This window comes from Peromyscus leucopus, chromosome 8a (assembly GCF_004664715.2).
Source record: "Peromyscus leucopus breed LL Stock chromosome 8a, UCI_PerLeu_2.1, whole genome shotgun sequence".
Classification (NCBI taxonomy): Eukaryota; Metazoa; Chordata; class Mammalia; order Rodentia; family Cricetidae; genus Peromyscus; species Peromyscus leucopus.
In genome coordinates this window covers 49,371,272-49,390,945 of record NC_051085.1, presented here as the reverse complement: position 1 = coordinate 49,390,945, position 19,674 = coordinate 49,371,272, and the positions used below count along the sequence as shown (strand labels likewise).

At 42.5% G+C, this 19,674-nt stretch overlaps 2 protein-coding genes and 1 long non-coding RNA gene across 4 annotated transcripts in view; 1 reads left to right on the top strand and 2 right to left on the bottom strand.

Annotated features, from left to right (window-relative positions):
* Positions 1–3,035, bottom strand: part of LOC114691377 (acetyl-CoA acetyltransferase, cytosolic) — a 20,499-nt gene extending 17,464 nt beyond the window's left edge. The window contains exons 1-2 of the mRNA XM_028866674.2: positions 2,876–3,035; positions 2,268–2,402 (exon numbers count right to left, since the gene is read on the bottom strand). Coding sequence (XP_028722507.1) covers positions 2,268–2,402; positions 2,876–2,930 — 190 coding nt within the window. The 5' untranslated portion in view covers positions 2,931–3,035. The remainder of the gene's footprint in view (positions 1–2,267; positions 2,403–2,875) is intronic.
* Positions 2,902–19,502, top strand: LOC119086846. The gene is made up of 3 exons (XR_005090211.1): positions 2,902–2,987; positions 6,991–7,079; positions 19,191–19,502. It is a non-coding gene; the product is annotated as an uncharacterized LOC119086846 (long non-coding RNA).
* The window catches only part of LOC114691379 (WT1 associated protein), a 31,109-nt gene continuing 21,912 nt past the window's right edge, over positions 10,478–19,674 (bottom strand). For both annotated transcript variants that reach the window (XM_028866676.2, XM_028866677.2), the window contains exons 6-8: positions 19,496–19,674; positions 13,313–13,467; positions 10,478–11,704 (exon numbers count right to left, since the gene is read on the bottom strand). In XM_028866676.2, the coding sequence (XP_028722509.1) occupies positions 11,121–11,704; positions 13,313–13,467; positions 19,496–19,674 (918 nt within the window). In that variant the 3' untranslated portion in view covers positions 10,478–11,120. The remainder of the gene's footprint in view (positions 11,705–13,312; positions 13,468–19,495) is intronic.

Here is a 19,674-nt window from a genome sequence, read left to right as displayed (position 1 = left end):
ATTTAGGCAAATAACTACACACACACACACACACACACACACACACACACACACACACACCCCTTTCCTAGTTCCCATCCTCAAGGTACTTAGGGCTCAGAAATGATTACTGAATATGATAGTGCTAACTTAGCCAAATATGAGCCCCGTAACAGAGACCTGACATAGACAGTGTTATCGCTAGCTGGAGAGATGGTTCGGTGGTTAAAAGCACATATTGTTCTTGTAGAGAACCCGAGTTTCCAGCACCAACATACAACAGTCTGGCTTACAATGGTCTGTAATTATAGTCCTAGGGGATGAATGCCCTTTCAGTCTCCCTGGGCACCAGGCATGCATGCAGTATATAGTCAAACACATAGACAAAACACTACATACATAAAAATAAACACTTATATACGTGTATACATACATATATGTACAGTACACACACTTTTAATTTTTATTTTTTTTTTAAAGTTTTATTTATTATGTATACAGTGTTCTGCATGCATGTATGCCTGCAGGCCAGAGGAGGGCACCAGATTTCATTGTAGATGGTTGTGAGCCACCATGTGGTGGCTGGGAATTTAACTCAGGACCTCTGGAAGAGCAGCCAGTGCTCTGAACCTCTGAGCCATCTCTCCAGCCCCCACTTTTTATTTTTTTAAAGAAAGAGCCAGGTGGTGGTGGTGCATGCCTTCAATCTCGGCCCTTAGGAAGCAGAGGCAGGTGGATCTCTAAGTTCAAGGACCGCCTGGTCTATAGAGTGAGATCCAAGACAGGCACCAAAACTACACAGAGAAACCCTGTCTCAAACAAACAAACAAACAAACAAACAAAAGAACCCAAAAACCAAACAAACAGAAAACAAATCTCAAATGCTCCAAAGTATGAAACTTATTATTATGTTTTCCTTTTTTCCATGCAAGGTGTTGAACCTAGTGGCTTGTGTGTACTACACACGTGCTCTACAACCTAGGAATCCCATGCTGGGGGAAGGAAGAAGTTAAAGCCTGGCAGCAGGCAGAGGTGGGAAAGGATTTTACACACGTTGACAACCTGTCAGACCACTTTGTAGAGACCCAGAGGATGGGTCAATGGTGGGTGGGGCCATAACTTGACCAGGCTGTTTAGAAGTACAGATCTCCAGCCCTCCATCTAAAGTTTAATCTCATGTCTGGACCATGAAAAGAGATGTGAAAGATCATTTGGTCTCTTTAACTCTCTTCCCAGTTTAGCCGAATTAAATAAATCTCCCTTTTCTGCGATTTATTATCCCTTTTATCGTTCTTGCTAGCTTACAAAAGACAACTGACTGAACCTGGCTTCTTGAGATAACAATTGTGACACCAAGTTTGGTAACAATGATACTTCAATACACACACACACAGATGTTGCAAAATCTGGTGAGGGGATCTGAAATCAAAACAATTCTGGCTCCAAGTGTTTCAAACATGGAGTAGTCAACCTGCACACCTACAAATGGGCAAGGTCCCAGACAGAGTAAGAACAGAAGTTTTTTTTTTTTTTTTTTTTTTTTTTTTTTTTTTAAGATTTATTTATTATGCATACAGTGTTCTGCTAGCATTTATGCCTACATGCCAGAAGAGGGCACCATATCTTATTATACATGGTTCTGAGCCACCATGTGGTTGCTGGGAATTGAACTCAGGACCTCTGGAAGAGCAGCCAGTGCTCTGAACCTCTGAGCCATCTCTCCAGCCCCCAGAAGTTAGTTTTGAATAGTAACAATGAACAGAAATTGGTTTTGAATACTAACACTTCAGGCTCCAAATCAATTATCAGCACGGAATGGTCAGTGGTCACTGGTCTACAAACCCAGCAGGAATCAGAGGTCAAGTGAAGGCATTCTTAGACTCTCCCGTCTTCTTCCAGGGAGAGATTAAGCTCCCACGAGTGAGGAACAGCCTATCTCATGACAAGAGGACAAGGGTATACCTGTTCTGTAAAGCCAGCCTTCCCGCTGCTGGCACAGTGCCACACCCACACACTTTTACCAAATGTGTGGCATTTTAGGGGCATGTGGCACACTATGCATACTCTCCTAAGCACCAGGCTGATCATCAATGCTTCTAACAATGCAAAGGCAGTACAGATCGGTGGTCTAGGAACATCAGCTTAGGAAGGAGGGGGGACAGAAAGGATCCTGGCGGAGGGAACTCTGAGCCAAGAAAGGTGCGGTGGCGAGTGTGTGTGTGTGAGTGTGCAAATAAATGGTCTGTTTCTAATGAGCCTGACTTCTCCTGGGGTTACTGAGGAGTTACCTGCGGCCAAAACGTGTCCAAATATGACCTCTGACACCTCTTCTGGAGCCACCTTGGCCCTCTGTAGGACTTCTTTGATGACAGTCGTCCCCAGGTCGTGGACGGGCACAGTAGACAGGGCACCATTGAAGGAGCCTGTAAGGGAATGGGGAAGAGGGATCTGAACCCAGAGCACACTGAGGACCACCGCGGAGGAGGAGGAGGAGGATGCGGCATCATGCTCTCCATGCACAAAAGGCTGGCGCCGGGCCGGGCCAAGGCGATGGGGCTTGCAGGACAATGCCAAGGCCGAGGCCTGCCGCGATCCCCTGCTCGGACCACCCGCTCCCGGCCCCCACCACCACAGCGTGACCGATGGCGCTTGGCAGAGCGGGCCAATCAGCGATCGGGAGAGAGAACGCGTCCCAGGGCAGCCAATAGGTGAGTCTGGCAGAGCGGTGGTTCTACGGCCAGGAACCAATCGCAGCGCGAGGGGCGGGGCCGCGGGCGAGGCGCGAGGCACAGGTCCGTGGCGTCCGCGGCCGGCCGGCCGCCCCCTCCCGGTCACGCGAGCCCGGTTCTCGGCGCTCGGGTCCGGGGAGACCGAAGCGGCCCCGTGGGACACTCACCTACGGCGGTCCGCGCCGCGGAGACGATGACCACGGGGTCCGAGCCTGCGTTCATCCTGCGGCTCCGCTTCCGGCCAGCCAGCTGTCAGCCAGGCGCCCGTCTACGACTGAGGTAAAACTTCCTTCAGCCTCCCTGGCCGTGCTGGGGGCGGGGCTATGGCCTCCACGCCACGCCTCCACGCGCCTGCGCGACTCGCTGGGCGGGCCCAAGCCCCCGAGGTGGGTGGGGTTGTAGACTCTGGTGGTCTGGGATGGGGTTGGCACCCGCGCGGCGGGGTGTGTCGGGTTAGGGTGGGCGTAGGCGATCCAGGGGTGCTGGGTTGGGCGAAGGGAGCCTCGGGGTGTCGGAGAGCGATGTGGGGTGCCGGCGGTCCAGGAGTCTTAGGTGGGGTCGGGTGTAAACGGTCTAGGGGTGTCGACCTGGGCGGGGTTCATACTCCGGAGAGCCTCGCCCAGCCTTTCCTGGGTAGGCACGTCCCGCCCCTCCTGGAAGGTCCTCCTCAGCGCAGGCAGCTTCCAAGAGATCCTTAGGGCGGCGGATCGCTGCTGTTTCAAACCTTGCGCACTTCTTACGCAGCCAAAGTCATTCTGTTAGGCTTGCTTCTTACCTGTCTGCCTCGTGTCGTTCACGCCTTTTGGAGACTCCCTCTGGCCACTCTCAGCCCGCTCCCACTCCCCAGCTCCTCCACCACCACCACCACCACCACCACCACCACCACCACCACCACCCACCCACCACCACCACCACCACCGGCCCTCTACAGTGCCCATGTATTCGGAAAGGAGAGTCATCTTGGTTTGCTTCTGCAGCTTGCTGGCCCACAGAGAATGCCACCTATTTAGGAAAGCGGAATCCTGTGCTGGAAAGGAGAGGCTTTCTAGGCGAGTCTCGCAGTGAGCGGGAACAGTGGACGGTGAAGTAAGAGAAAGGTGCCACAGGTTGTGAGGGAAAACTGACGTAAGCTGGGGCCTCCTCCTGAAATGTAAACTGAAAAATCACTAAGATCTTGAGAGATGTGGATGGGTCAAATAAAATGGGTAAGTGTAGACGCCTGAGATGGGGCTAAAGAGAACGCTCGAGAAATCCTTAGGGTCTGCCATTAGTGGTCCTCCCGTTGCAAGCGCTCACTTTAAGTCTTCCCTTTGTAGTAGTAGTTTGGATTGTGCTGCCTGTTCCCACGAGTGCAATAATTTAAGGGACTTACCCATGCTTTGTGCTTATTACATTTTTAAGGATGTATTCATTCTTATTCTATGTGTATTGATGTTTTGCCTGCATGTGTGTCTGTGTCCTGTGCATGCAGTGCCCGAGTAGGCCAGAAGAGGGGACTGGAGTTAGAACAGGTTGTCAGCTGCCCTACTTGTAGGTCATAGGAATTGAATTCCAGTTCTCTGAAGAGCAGTCAGTGCTCTTAACCCCTAAGCCATCTCTCCAAACCCCCAAATAATAAATTATTTCTTCCCTAGGAAAAGAAAAATCAAAGGAACTATTGCTCTTTTCTCCATTCATTATTTTTAGCTCGTGTCTGGCCCATGCATGGCTCTCAGTAGACGATTGTAAGGAGCTGTAATGAAGACTTCACAGTGTTGCTGCTGCTCATTCAACAAAAGCAGTTAGCTTCTTGAGATATTCTCCTCTGCTGGTTCCCAGTAGAGTCTCCAGGCAGGAGACAAATGAAAACACACCTTGTCCCTAAAAGAATATATTCCTACTCACTTTTTATGTGTGTTTATGTGTGGAGGCCTGAAACTGGTGTCAGATCTTTCCTAACTGTTCTTCTACTTTTGAGGCATGAGCGATCAGTAAACCAACAGCTAACCAATGCAGCCTATCTAACTAGCCAGCTTGATCCAGGGATCCCGTCTCTTACTTGAGACTGGAATTATAGGAGGACTTCCACATCCACCCAACATTTACATGAGTTCTCAGAATCCAAACTCTGGTCCTCTTGATTGCATAAATGCTTTAATCACTGAGCAAACTCCACAGAACCATAATATATATATGGGTCATGTAGCCCAGTCTACCCTTGAGCTCCTGATTCTCCTGTCAGTTTTACAAATGCTCAGATTATAGGCCTGTGCCCCCTCACCTAGCTCATATCCATTTACTCTTATGCACAGAACATAAGGGATATACTAGTGTTCATCAGACTTGCTGCCTAAAATGTGCTTGGCATATACAATAGAACAATGTAAGAAGGGATCAAGAATACTATGTAGAGCATAATAGAGGAAACTGGAAACTAAGAATTATATGTTTAAGTAGAGAGATAAAATTAGGTGTAAGAGCTGAGGGGACACAAAGGTAGGGTTTAGGAAGGCTTCCTGGAGGAAGTAAAATCTAAGCAGAGTTCAAGAGATTTCTAGCTTCTCCAGAGAAGGTTACACCATTCACCAAGTCTTCAGATAGAAGAAATAAGCTGAAGAGGTAGTCATAATGGCTTTGGATTAGATGTGATAAATTAGATATTTTTACAGAAAGTTTAAATAGAGAGGGCCAGTCTGCTCATAGGCAGATTTCAGAGCTGTCAACATCACGGGTGGTAACTGAAGTGAGGGGTGGACACGGTGCTTCCCGGGGAGCTGCCACAACATTGGGTATGAGGCAGTCAGAGTAAGCCCACAAAGGGGACTGAAGAGTGGCCAGAGTCATGGGAAACAGAGGGCTGCAGAGATGGCACAGTGGCTAAGACCACTTACTGCTCCTGCAGAGAAATGGGTTTGGTTCCCAGCACCCACATGGTAGCTCACAACTTGCTGTAACTCCAGTTCCAGGGGATCCAGCATCCTCTTCTGTCCTCTGCAGACACTAGGCATGTATGCAGAGAATATCTCAAGAAGCTAACTGCTTTTGTTAAATGAACACCAGCAACACTGTGAAGTCTTCATTACAGCTTCTTACAATTGTCTACTGAGAGCCATGCATGGGCCAGATGCAAGCTAAAAATAATGAATGGAGAAAGGAATAGTAGTTTCTTTTTATTTTTCCTAGGAAGGAATCATTTATTATTTTGTTTTACAGTTCCAAAGGGATAGTCTATCATGGCAAGGCACGGCAGCAGGCAAAGGAAACATGGCAGTAGAAGGGAGCTGCTGGTCACATTTTAATCCTCGCAGGAAGCAGAGAGCTAGAATAGTTTTGCTGGTGCTGTGTTTTTCAAAACAAGGTTTCTCTGTGTAGCTCTGGCTGTCCTGGAACTCACATTTGTAGACCAGGCCAGCTTTAAACTCAGAGATTTGCCTGCTTCTGCCTCCTAAATGCTGGGATTAAAGACATGCATCATAATGCCCAGCTTTTTTTTTTTTCCTTAAATATTTGTGTTGTGTATGTGTATGCACCCCATGTGTGCAGGAACCTGTGGAAGCCAGATTGGGGTCAGATCCCCTAGAACTGGAGTTCTAGATGGTTGTGAGCCACCTTATGGATGCTAGATCCGAGTTCTCTGCAAGAGTAGTCAGTGCTTTCCACTGCTGAGTCTTCTTTCCAGCCCCTGGAATAGTTTAACACCTAGATTCATATGCTGCTAGGCTAGCAGAAGAAAAAAGAAGATTTTAACAGTGTTACGGACTACTTGTCCTGAAGGGGTCTTGCAGTCCTTCTAGGGTTGTTTCATGAATAGTTGCAGGATTCCAGTTATCAGAAAAATGCTGTTTTGTGAATATTATTTTTACAAAATGCCATATTAAATACAGTTGAGAGGAGAAGTTCATGTGTTGAAGTCTCTTTAATAAGCACTTTTATACATGCTCACATTTGTCTTCCCAGCATTCACTCTGAGAAAGTAGCTTCAGGTTTGCCTGAATTCTCAATCCTGCTTCACTCGACTCCAAGTGTTTTGATTAGACAACAACCAGGACCAACTGTTCATTCAGCAAACTACAAATATGACAGCTGTCTTCCGATGTTAGATTTACACTGCTTTTAATTCCTTTTGTCCATAAACTTTTTCTGGCCATGCTAGGGATAACCTGGGCTCTGACCATGCAAGGCAAGCACCCCACCACTAAGCCACACCCCTGTCCTCAAATTGCTTCCAAGGACTGTACTTAACCAAGCTTGTTGTCTTAGCCTGCCATTTTTAACTCTACTTTTATGTCATGCATTCTTTCAGTTACTGCATAGCCATCACGTTTGATCACCCCCAGCTCTAGTCTCCAAATTTTGGCACAGCAACCTCCCAAGACTGTCCTCCTCACTCAGGTTTGTATTGTTTCTTCCTTTTATTCAGAAGGGCAAACACAGGCAGGAAAACATGAAGGTAGCCTGCCATATTTGGAGTGGATATTATCAAGGGACACTCAATGATAGTTCTCTAAAGGGCAGCCTCAGTGTTACTAAGTATTGAAGGTGTCATTACCATATTTTATGAAAAGGACAATGACGAGGTGCTGCAGTTGCACAGGGAGAAGAGGAAGAGAAAGCAGTATCATTTGAGTTAGCCATGGTGGTCAACCATGTGGTGGACGAGCTCCTACATGGCAAAAATGAGTCTGGGGGCTGAAGAGATGGCATATCTGTTAAGAGCACTTGCTCTTACAGAGGACCTGGTTCCCAGCACCCATATGGCAGGAAGCTCACAACTGCCTGTAACCTCCAGTTTAGGGGATCTGATGGCGGCTTGACCTCAGCATATATTAGGCACACCCATGATACATACACCTACATAAAAACACTTCACATAAAACACCACCCCACCCCTGCCCCCGACAGCATTTCTCTGCAACAGTTCTTTCTGGCTGTCCCAACTTGCTTTGTAGACCAAGCTAGACTTGAACTCACAAATCTTTTTCTTAAAGGGAGGTAGGGAGCTTCAGAGAGAGCAAGGAGTATTGGGAAAGCATACTTAGACCAGGGAAAGAAGGAAAAATCACTGTAATTCAGATAGCAGACCAGTTGAGGAAGCTGCCCGGCTGTGGCTCTGTAAGCTTCTAGGAAGGAAGACTACATTATCTCATTAAAGGTATAATTAGTCCTTAGCAGGCCTGAAGGTGATCTGCCTTCTTGAGCAGTGGTCCCTTTGCCAGGTGACTGACCTGCCCGACTGTATTAACTCCTAAGAGAGAGGATAATGGTATGTCTCCACATAGGTAGATTCTAATTTTCTGGCTAGGAGGCAACAGCTTTCTTTTAATGGAACTTCAAGACCCTGTAATACCAGAAGAAACTACTTTGCAAATTTATTTGGTAAGTTATCAAGTAAAAATTTGTACTTGGCCAGGTGGTAGTGGTGTAGGCCTTTAATCCCAGGACTCAAGTGGCAGAAGCAAGCAGATCTCTGTGAGTTCGAGGCCATCCTGGTCTATAGAGTTCCAGGACAGCTAGGGCTACACAGAAAAACCCTTGTCTCAGGGAAAACAAAACCCAAACCAGACATCTACTTATACGTGAGTAGTAGCTTGACAAAGAGGTGGCCTGTCACCAGGACTGAGACTTCAAGATTTAACAGTGGCTGACATTTACCGAGCAGTCACTGTGTGCTTGGTACTTGCTGCACACTGAATGATGTATCCCTTACACGCTAACTTTGTATGTTGAAACTATTTCCCACTGATGAGAGGTGAGACCTTTGGATTACAATGACTGAACCCTCCCACACAGGCTGAGAAATGAAATGATGTCTCTACCTTCTGGAGATACATCTGAGGTCCTCACTAGGAACCAAATCAGCCAGCACATCACATTCACCTCACAAATCCCAGCCTCCAGAACTGTGAGAAATAAATGTTGCTAACACCCAACCTGAGCTCAAAACAGTACTTCACTTCTACCAACTCAGTTAATGACCTTTTATGGAGCAGGGCTCTAGTCATATGACAAGATTACCAGTAATGCCAGAACTCAACTTTACTACTTTCCCAAACCACTTCATCTGAATAGGGTCCATCACTTTTCCCAGCAAATGAGGCATCTAATTCCAGACAGAAATGAGGACTGCTGACTTTACATGCAACCATAAATCCTAAGTTACTTATCAAGCAGAATTAACAGAAATCTATTTTGACATTAAGCCTATATTAAATTTAGTCAGCTACACTGCTATTGAACAATTTCCTTTTGCACAGATTATTAGATACCAATAGGATAGAAAGTTTTATTTTTGTGTAAATTGGGTAAAAGGATATGTATATATATATATAGATAGATAGATAATATATATATAGATAGATATATATATATATAGATATATAAAGCTAAAGCCCAATAGTAATTCATAAATCAAGGGAGTCTTTTTTTGTTTTTTTTTTTCAAGACAGGGTTTCTCTGTGTAGTTTTGGTGCCTATCCTGGATTTCGCTCTGTAAACCAGGCTGGCCTCAAACTCCACCTGGCTGTGCCTTCTGAGTGCTGGGATTACAGGCATGTGCCACCACTGCCTAGCAATCAAAGGAGTCTTTTAACATACATCCAACTGGCTAATTATATACAAATTTATTTAAAATCATATAGGCTTTTTTCACTTAGGACTGCACAAAAGCTTAAGACAGTGCAGGGTTTTTCTGTTTTTGTTTTTTTAAACTGAGACAGGGTTAATCTGTGTCCTGACTGTCCCAGAATTCACTCTGTAGATCAGACTGGCCTTTAACTCAAAGATCCACCTGCCTCTGCCTCTGCCTCTGAGTGCTGGGATTAAAGGCGTGCGCTACCACCACCCAGCACAGTGCCTCTGAAACCAAGACCATAGATTATTTACCAGCTAGGCAAGCAAAAATACAACAGTTCTTTTCAAAGAAGTATCTTAGTTTCACTGTTAAAACTTCACTTCTACAGTTCCTTGATAATAAGTTAACTAAGAATCTGGTTGTTCTTAGAAGAAATGTTTCATAACCATCTATGAAAAGTTGTAATCTAGTGACCTTAAGACCTCAATACTTAGCGTTACTAATTTTTTAGTAGGTGCTGCCAAAGCAAGTTAGTATTAATATATATATGTGTGTGTGTGTGTGTATATATATATTTTTTATTTTTTTTGGTTTTTCGAGACAGGCTTTCTCTGTGTAGCTTTGCGCCTTTCCTGGGACTCACTTGGTAGCCCAGGCTGGCCTCGAACTCACAGAGATCCACCTGCTCGCCTCCCGAGTGCTGGGATTAAAGGCGTGCGCCACCACCACCCGGCCTAGTATCACTAACTATTTTAACAAACAGTGAAACAAACTATAACAACCTTTCACAACACTTTTCCCATCTTCACACCATACACTCTTATAATCTATGCAAGCATGCTGTTTAGGAAAAACCATTACTTGGTCACTGCTTTAAAACAAACATCCCTGACTAAAGATACACCGATTCCTTGAAATCAGATCAAGAATAAACTGCTCTTCAACTGAAACATAAAAATTATTTGTTTTTAAAAATGAGATTTTTCTGTCAAGGGAAAAAAAGCAAAACCATGAACTGCAGTCATAAACTCCTACTTCATTCTGCAAAAGAAAAGTGCAAACTAAAACTTAGGTGTGCACAGTCAGACATAATGCATGGACTGTTTTAATCTGACCTTTGTATATGTTACAGGGTAGAGGGAATTTAGCAGTTCAGTGAAAATAAATAGCAACTGCTATACACACCCAAAAGAAAAGAAAAAAAAAAACAAATAGAGGAGTCATAATAAAATTTTTTTATTTAGGTTTGGTCAGTACAAGTGAGATATACTGGAGTCACAGGGCAATATGCATTAACAAGACACAACAGTTCATAAAAACTTAGTAACTATGCACACAGATTTCTTAAACATTCAGTCACCTAAAGATGAATGCACAGATGTATGGTGGAAAAACTATCTAACACTGAAACTACTATAGGACTCCAAGTCCAACTTTTTAGTGATAGAAACTACTGTACCGGGCACGCCTGGCCGTCCTAAACCCACATCTACTCTAACAAGTCTGGATGGTGCATAAGTACAACAGCATGAGGAAGAATGCCCTTACACAGCACGGGTTCTAGATAGACACAGATTTATACAGACATCATCGTTATAGATTCCCGTTTACAACTTCACATTAACTCATATAAAAATAACTTGACCCTACACAAAATGTTCTTTTAGCAACGTTCAAAGTAATTAACTGTTACGATTTTCAAAGTGGCAGAGGTATTGAAGCAATAAAAAAGAAAAAACAAAAAGGGAACCAAACAAAAAACACACCCACAAAAGGCAAATTGTGACAAAAGTATGCATTAATTTTTGACAGTATCCTCTCCCAAATTAAATGACACTGTATAAAAATTTGCTGGAAAAATATTACAAAACTGAACCCTGTACATTTACACTTGAGTCCAAGCCATTCTGAATGTGGCGGGAACCCACAGTTCGATTACCTTTCCCACTCACTGCTTTCTCCTCTTGAGGGTCATGACTGGAGTCTGTGTCATTTGAGTGATGTGTGAGAGAGTTTTCACTGCCCGTGGGAGAGTCTACACTTTCATAGCCCGCACTGAGTGGGTTTATGTAACTACTACCTCCTCTGCCAGTTCTCTCCTCTGAGCTGTTGGAGGCCTTATTACCATTCCCTGAAGAAGAAGGAAAGTCATCCTCAGTTGTGTTCCCCTCCCTGTGAAATCCAGACCCAGACGTCCGCTGGCGGGAGGAGCTGCCATTACTTGGTCCATTTGCCAGACGACTGCAGTCCTTGCTTGTGGCCTCGGCCTGATCTACAGGTTCAGAAGATGTAGTCCTGCTGGTACTTGGGGCTGACGCTTGAGACTGCTGCTGCTGGTACTGCGCCAACTGCTGTCGTGTCTCCTTCAACTGTTGCTGAAGAACTAGAATGGTGCTCTGCATGCCCTCTACCTCTTCATCCAGTTGAATGATGAAGTCATTCAGTTCTGTGCAAACAAGAGTCGAACCTACTTTAATATCTTAACATATTTTAAAACATTTGTTATGTGTATATACATGCACTCACCTGTGCATGTGTGTATGAGAGGCCAGAGGTCAACATAAGGTGTCTTTCTTCTATAGCTTTCTACCTCTCACTGAACCTGGAGCTTGCCATTTTGGCTAGATGAGCTGACCACCAAACCCCAAAATTCACCTTCCACACAGGAGTGACAGACCACCACAGCTCCATACCTAGCTTTTTATTGGGGTGCTAGGATCCAAACGCAGGTCCTCATACTTGCACGGCAAGTGCTATGCCCACTGAGCTCCTTCTCCAGCCCCTCAAATATTAAATGCCAGCAACAAAGCTAAGTAGTCAATAAATGCTTACCAAGAGAATAAATTCTGTTCTAAAACTGGAATGCATACCTAAAAAATTTACCTGGAATTTTAATCATTTAAGAATGAGTTTGGAGGGTAGCTGGGAGCTTTAAATATTCAAGTAACCAAGTTAAAATTGATTCCAACTGGGCTGGAGAGATGGCTCAGCGGTAAAGAGCACTGGTTGCTCTTCTAGAGGTCTTGAGTTCAATTCCTAGCACCCACATGGTTGCTCACCTATAATAGGATCAGGTGCCCTCTTCTGTGATACAGAAATACATGCAAGTAGAGCACTCATATACGTAAAATAAATAAATAAATATTTTTTAAAACATTGATTCCAACCATCCTGCTTCATACAACTGACAATAGCCTATAAAGTCTTATCTGCATTGAGCGGAGGATCCCTTCTCTTCACCCTCAGCTAGTGCCTTCAATTAAATCTACAGCTGGTCCAGCTCTCAGGACATGTTGGTTCTTTAACCCTCCAAAGAAGTCTGATCCACACACAAGAACAAAATCACCTAAGAAATACCTGGGGATTGCTAAAATATACAGGTCCATTAACTTTCTAAAAAGGCTTTAGGAAAAACAGCCTCTCAGTTGCTATATAACATCTCCTACTTAACATGTTTACACACAGTAAAAGCTAAGAATGACGATATTACCTACCAACTTTCTTTGCAACCAACCATCAAATAACTGGTTCTCAGTTTACATGTTCATAGTGTGGCTCTATTTCTTACTATTAATTCACTTCACAAAACAAGAAAAAACAAAAACAACAAAAAAAACCCCAACCAAAAAAAAAAAAAAAAAAAAAAAACCCAGCTATGCTTGGACAGAAAAAAGGACTATGGTAACAATTACATTTGGTTTGTCTTAGCAAATTTAAATAGCAACTCTCCTTTTTATTGAAGAGGACCTTAAGGAAATATAATTATGTTACTTTTTAACCACAAAATCTGCCAAGTGTTCCCAAGATTCATATTTAAGAGAAATTAAACAAAACACCTTTTAGTACAAACAAAAACTCACAAAAATTTCTCAATGTGCTGTTAGTACCTTGGGGAACATTCTAACTTAAGTGGCTTTGTTCTAGAAGTCAATGGTAGGTGTTGCATGCACTATTTTATGTAGCAGAACATGCACAGAAACTTATCTACCACAAGCCTGGCGGCCTTTAATGCCAGTGCAAAGGTAAGCAAACTTTAAACAACAAACCCCCTTACCATCCTGACTGCTTTTAAGCTCCTCACTATATTTCTTCTGTAAAGCCAACTCTGCTTCAAGCTGTGCAATACGGCCCTGGGACAGCTGCCTTCCAAGCTCTTGGTTCTCCTGGATAAGCATTCGACACTTCGCCATTAACTTTTTGCCTGTTTGGCTGCAAAGGAAAGAGCCAATCATCACAAAATGAAGACAAAGCTCTCTATAGCCTTTGCTCACAATCATTACAACAGATGTACAGAACATAACTATGTCATAGCAGATGCCACCCTGTAATTACCATCTTCTTTTCTGGAACACGTCCATCTTCTGCACTTCGGTATTTACCAATAGAGCAGCAAAAATACCTTAAACAAAAAGTGCCAAGTAGCCAGAGCCACTTTTTGTTTCTACTGTATCAAGGTTTGCATGCTAAATTATCATTCGAAGTATAAGCAGGCCATTTAACATGTATCTTGGATATACTGTTAATGTAATACTAAGGTACTAAGCTTTATCAAACCAAAGTTCTTTAAAAAATATGTATAGAATCAATTATAAATGTATGCCCCTTTACCACCCATAAAATACCTGTAAAAGAATGAGGATATATTCTTACTAATAAACACACATAAAGGATTCCTTTTAATAGGTAGTTCTCTGGTACAAGTATCTTCGATACAAGAATATAGCTTTTAAAAGACTTGCCAACTAGAAATCCATTAATTCCTTATTTAACTTAACTGGGACATAAATTTGGGTTTTTTTTTTTTTTTTTTTTTTTTTTTGCTATGTGTAGAGGATGACCTTGAAATTGCAATCCTCCTACATCTTAAGTACTAGGATTACAGGTATGAGCCACTATGCCTGATGAGCATTTTTTTTTTTTTTTTTTTTAAGATTCATTTATTATGTATACAGTGCTCTGTCTGCATATACGCCTGCAGGTCAGAAGAGGGCACCAGATCTCCTTATGGATGGTTGTGAGCCACCATGTGGTTGCTGGGAATTGAACTCAGGACCTCTGGAAGAGTAACCAGTGCTCTTAACCTCTGAGCCATCTCTCCAGCCCCTGATGAGCATTTTAATACTCGATTAAGACTATATTCCCAAGTCACAAAAATCCAAGATTATTTTCCAAACCTCAAATTATCTGTCAGATTAGGAGCACTATACTTTTGAACATTTTAATTTTCAATAATAGTGCCCTACACTATTCAACTCATACAGAGAACCAACAGAGTAATAAAACAAGTTAACAATCCAATAAAACTTCACTGCTTTTAGCCTTAGTAATAACAGCAGAAAGTATTAACTTCAAGGGTATTTGGCTTTAATTCACAATTGTGATACTGACTTTGAGATGTGCATATGGACAATTTCACATTCTTCTCATTGGGTTAAGTCCGGAATGAACTCATTGGATAAGAACACTTCTGTACTGTACTGTTCTTCCTATTTCTAATGGGATTTGCATTTGACAGATATACAGAATCCATCTGATCCTAGCAGACACCTGAGCCCTAGCAACAGTAGTACTTTGCAGGGAACTCTGTTACTGGGAATGTTGCAGATTTCCTTAACTTATAGCTTATGTTATAATACAGTTCAACAACAACAAAAAATTGTAGTTAAAATTTCTTTACAGATATTTGTGGAACATTAAAAAACAGGTTACTATTGTTCAAAGGAACCAAGGTACAAGCTCTGAGCGGACACAGTAAGAGTTCCATTTGTTTAACACATTCCCTTCACTGCTACTGTGTAGCTCCTGATTCCCTCCACTTTCTATCAGCCTCCTCAGAGTTTAGCCTCCAGATGTGGACACCACTATAAGACAGTGACTTCCTTCTTCCTTCTACTTGACTGCCCATAACAACTTTGTTTCTTTCTCTTTTTTGAGATAGGGTCTAGCTGGGCATGGTGGTGTTTGCCTTTAATCCCACCAGAGGCAAGAGGATCTATGTGTGCGAGGCAAGCATGTTCTACAGAGCGAGTTCCACAGGACAGCCAGGGCTACACAGAGAGACCCAGTCTTGCTAACCTAGAACTATGAGACCTGACTGTCCTCAAACTCACAGAATCTGCACACTTCTGTCTCCCAAGTACTGGATTAAAGACATGTGCCAGCTGTTTCTTGTAAATCATATGCATCAAAATTTTCCACCAGAAAGTTCTACTTTCCTGTAAATTAATAAAGATTAAGGGGAAAAAAACAATTATAAAATATATTAATTGGTCACTTGACCCCATAGACATAAAAAATTTTATAGTAAAATATTTAAAAATGCTTAACACAGTTTAACTACCCCATGGATGAATGATTAGGAAGCTGATGAAGTTCTAGTGTAAGCTGAAGCTAGTTCTAGGCCATTGTTGGCCATACGGAGAAACCCTGTCTTAAGAATCACCTCTAAACTTATTCTTATCTAAAACACCTTAAAACTGCTTCAATTTTATATTAATAACTATGCTGATTAAAATTGGTGTCTGTGGTCATCACACCACACATAAACACACTGCATACATGGTGTGGGGCTGGGAGTGTGCTCTGATTTTAGCATTAAAGCTTGGGTTCAATCCTTAGTACTTGCTACCAAAGAAAAGGCTGAGGACACAGCTTAATTATAAAGTGCTTATGTAGCATAGTCAAGGCCCTAGGTTTAATCCTCAGCACCATAAAATAAAGAGAGAACTTAATTACAAGTGAATATTTGGAAAAGAAAAGCAGAGATCACTCCTTTCATTTAATTTTTTAAAAATGGGGGGCTGAAAAGTTAGCGCAGCATTTTAGAGCACTTGGCTGCTTTTCCCGAGGACCCAGGTTTGATTCTTATCATATACATGGTGGCTCCCAACCTTCTGTAGCTCCAATTCCAAAGGATCTGACACCCTCTTCTGTCCTCCACATGCAAATGTGGTACACAGAGAGAAATGCAGACAAACCACTCATATACATGCAAAAAATAAATAAATAAATAAATAAAATAAATCCTAGCATCTTAAAAACATTTTTGTCGTCTTCTTCTATGTATGGGTGTTTTGCCTGCATGTAAGTCTGTGTGTGAGGGAAGTGTATTAGATCCTCTGAACTGCAGTTTTAGACAACTGTAAGCATCCATGTAGGAGGTGGAAATTGAACCTGGTTCCTCTGGAAGAGAAGCCAGCGCTCTTAACCACTGGGTCATCTCTATAACGCCTTAAAAAAAAGTCTCCGCGATGGTGGTGCACGCCTTTAATCCCAGCACTCAGGAGGCAGAGGCAGGCGGATCTCTGTGAGTTCGAGGCCAGCCTGGTCTACAGGGCGAGCTCCAGGACAGGCACCAAAACTGCACAGAGAAACCCTGTCTCAAAAAACCAAAAACCAAAAAACACCCAAAGATCTTAATAGGTAATACTTACAGACTTACAAAAAAGAAGGGACATCATATATTGTTTTCTTTATCAAGGGAAGGAAGCCAGGTTATTTTGTAGAGATGTACATATAATTGCCTAAATGACTTAAGTGTAAACTGAAGATACCAATATATTCCTAAACACTCTGATGAATGTCTTGTCAAATGAAATAGTTTAAAACAGACAGTATTACAGAGAGAATCACAGTCCATCTCTCATTAGCTCTTTTGTTCAGTTTTTGAGACAGAATATGAATGTACTCCCTAAATTCTCCATTCTCCTGCATCAACCTCACCAATGCTGGGATTGAAGGCATGAGCCACCACACCCAGCTAAAATCTTTATCTCTCAAAATTGGAACTGAAATAGAGGGGAAATACCATATACATATACAAGAAAACCCAAAACCCAATCAACTGAATCATTCCACACTGATTACTGATTAATCACTACTTATTTTCAAATTAACAATGTATTTTTAATACTTGATTTATTCTGGCTTATGATTTAATTTTATAATAAAACACCATTTATGGGTTGTTAAAATAAGATTAACTAACAAAAAAAAAAATACCAAGTAACCATTCAAAAGGTAGTAATTTAGATATGCTTAAACATACCCAAGAGATAAAAACGGAGGAAAAAAATAACGCTTTGACGTATCTGTACGTACGGTATGGTCACATTTCTTTAAAACCAATACACATAAAATCATTGCATAGGCACATATAACCTTGATGACACCCAAGCTATCTGACAGCAGTAACTGGTCCTGCAGAGCAGAAGGGGGCAGGATGACACAGGCCCAGGAGTGACACTTTCCGTCCCTCCTTCCTCTAGTGCTTCAACTGTATACCGAGCAGGCATTGTCTTAGGAAGAGCGAAGTTACAAAAAGGAAGCAGGCCCAGGCCTCGAAGTTACTGTACCCAAGTAGCAGAGAAAGACTGGCTAAGTGTGAACACGTTAGTAACACATTGTACATACTACTACTTCACCTACTAAAAATATACTCAGGGCTTTTTCTATTGTGATCTGAAAATGCATAAAATAAGTACAAAAGATGCAATTTGGTCACAGTAAACTACTTTTAAACAGATTGGTTACTTACCCTCCAAACCCCCAGTGACAATTTTAGAAGCAGACTTGTTCCTGTAAAGTCATACAAATCACTCCTCCAACCCACCCCTACCCCACAATCAGTTCCCTAAAGCAAACAGATAAGATACTTACAATTGATTTGAACGATTAAGAGAACTTAAGTCACCCTTGTTAAAACTGCACTTAAACGTTGGGACAAGCTGGAACATTTATCTTCTACTCATCTCAGACTCCATTATCACCAAGCGAAAATTCAAACTGGTGACTTATAGACGAAAAAAAATTCACCTCCAGGCTTGGATGGAAGCATGAAGAATATAATGCCTCGTTTATCTACATGAGCAAGTGAGTCTGCTAGAATGATCACTATACCTTTTTCCAATTCATCAAGTCTCACTTGGGCCAGCCCAGAGTTCCAACTCATTATTTCCCCAATCTTCTGGCAGGAACCTTGTGAGATTGCCCCACATTATGGTCTACTGCAATATCCTGGGGCCAAATGCCAAGTCTCCTTGTCTTTTATACCACCTGGAATAAAGTCTTTTAAACGAGACAGCCTTTTCCTTCACTTTGAAGAGCACAGAATAATTTTTCCAAAGTGTTGATCTGCTCTCCACAGCCCCCCAAAGTAAATATTAAAGAGTACAACAAAATTATCAGAGTATTCCTTGAATTAAAAAAAAAAAAAAAAAACCCAACTATTTCAAGGCACATTTAATTTAATATCAAGAATTCAATACAAAAGGCCCAAATACAATGAAGGAACACATTCCCCCATTTAACACCAACGACAATGCTGTTCAACATGTGCCTGCTGAGTGAGATGAGGGTTTACTGAGTAACGGGAGTCTCTTCACGGCTAATACCTTATACAATCTAGTTGTGAAATGCATACTCAGAATGCTGCAAGCACTTGAACCTGAAGTGTGAGACCACACCTTCACGTTTGTACAGTCCTCCATTAAGGTTATCTACAGTTTCCACGACCATTCAAAGAACAAACCATTGATAGAAACCACATAGATTTAAGGCTCCATTATGTAATAGAGAGCTCAGAGCTAATGGATAAATATATGCACTACCTGTACTGGTAGTTATGACTTGATTGTCTCACAGCTTATTAGAAGTTGGTTCTTAGCATGTAAACCCTTTAAAGGCAAAATTCTCCTCATTGGAGTTTTGACCCAGTAGTTCAACGATCATGAAGTCCACAGTCTTATTGGCATAACTGATGCACAGTGTCTCTAAGTCACTATGCTCAAGGTTAAGAGCGATGCATATTCCACTTTTACATTTTACTGGAATTTTACATGTTCAATTCATGATTTAAAACCTCCAAACTGTCTGAAGACACAGTGTGCCACAGACTTAAGACTTCTGTTTTCCCCTCTATTTTCTTCAAACAGAAACATTTCTCAAGTGTCTACATGTTCTAGAAGGGGAATTTTTCGGAGGTGGCCTCTTCTTCGGAATAGTCCGACGGCATCAGGCCTCTGAAGCAAGGGGAAGGGGAAGAGAAAAGCTGAAACACAAGGTTCATCTGGTAAGTTTTACATTAACCATTACAAGCTGGACAGTATAAGAATGTGGCTTTTTTGGCTCAAAAAAAGTCTGAGTCTTGGTGTGGAAACGAGTACTTGGCTGTCCCACCACAGCTTTCTCGAGGTGGGACTGTCAGGGAAGTCTTGACTGGGGAGTATGATTTGTTTACCTATCAGGCGTAAACTTCCAGGCACTCAGTTCATTTTGGGCTTGTTCCAGTTTGTCTTTAGTCTGTTCCAGTTCACCTTTCATTTTTAGGAAAAACAAGTTGATCGCTGGGTCTACCATTGTTGATCGCAGTTGGGCAACACTCGGCTGCTGGACTTGCTTGAGGTACTGGATTTGAGT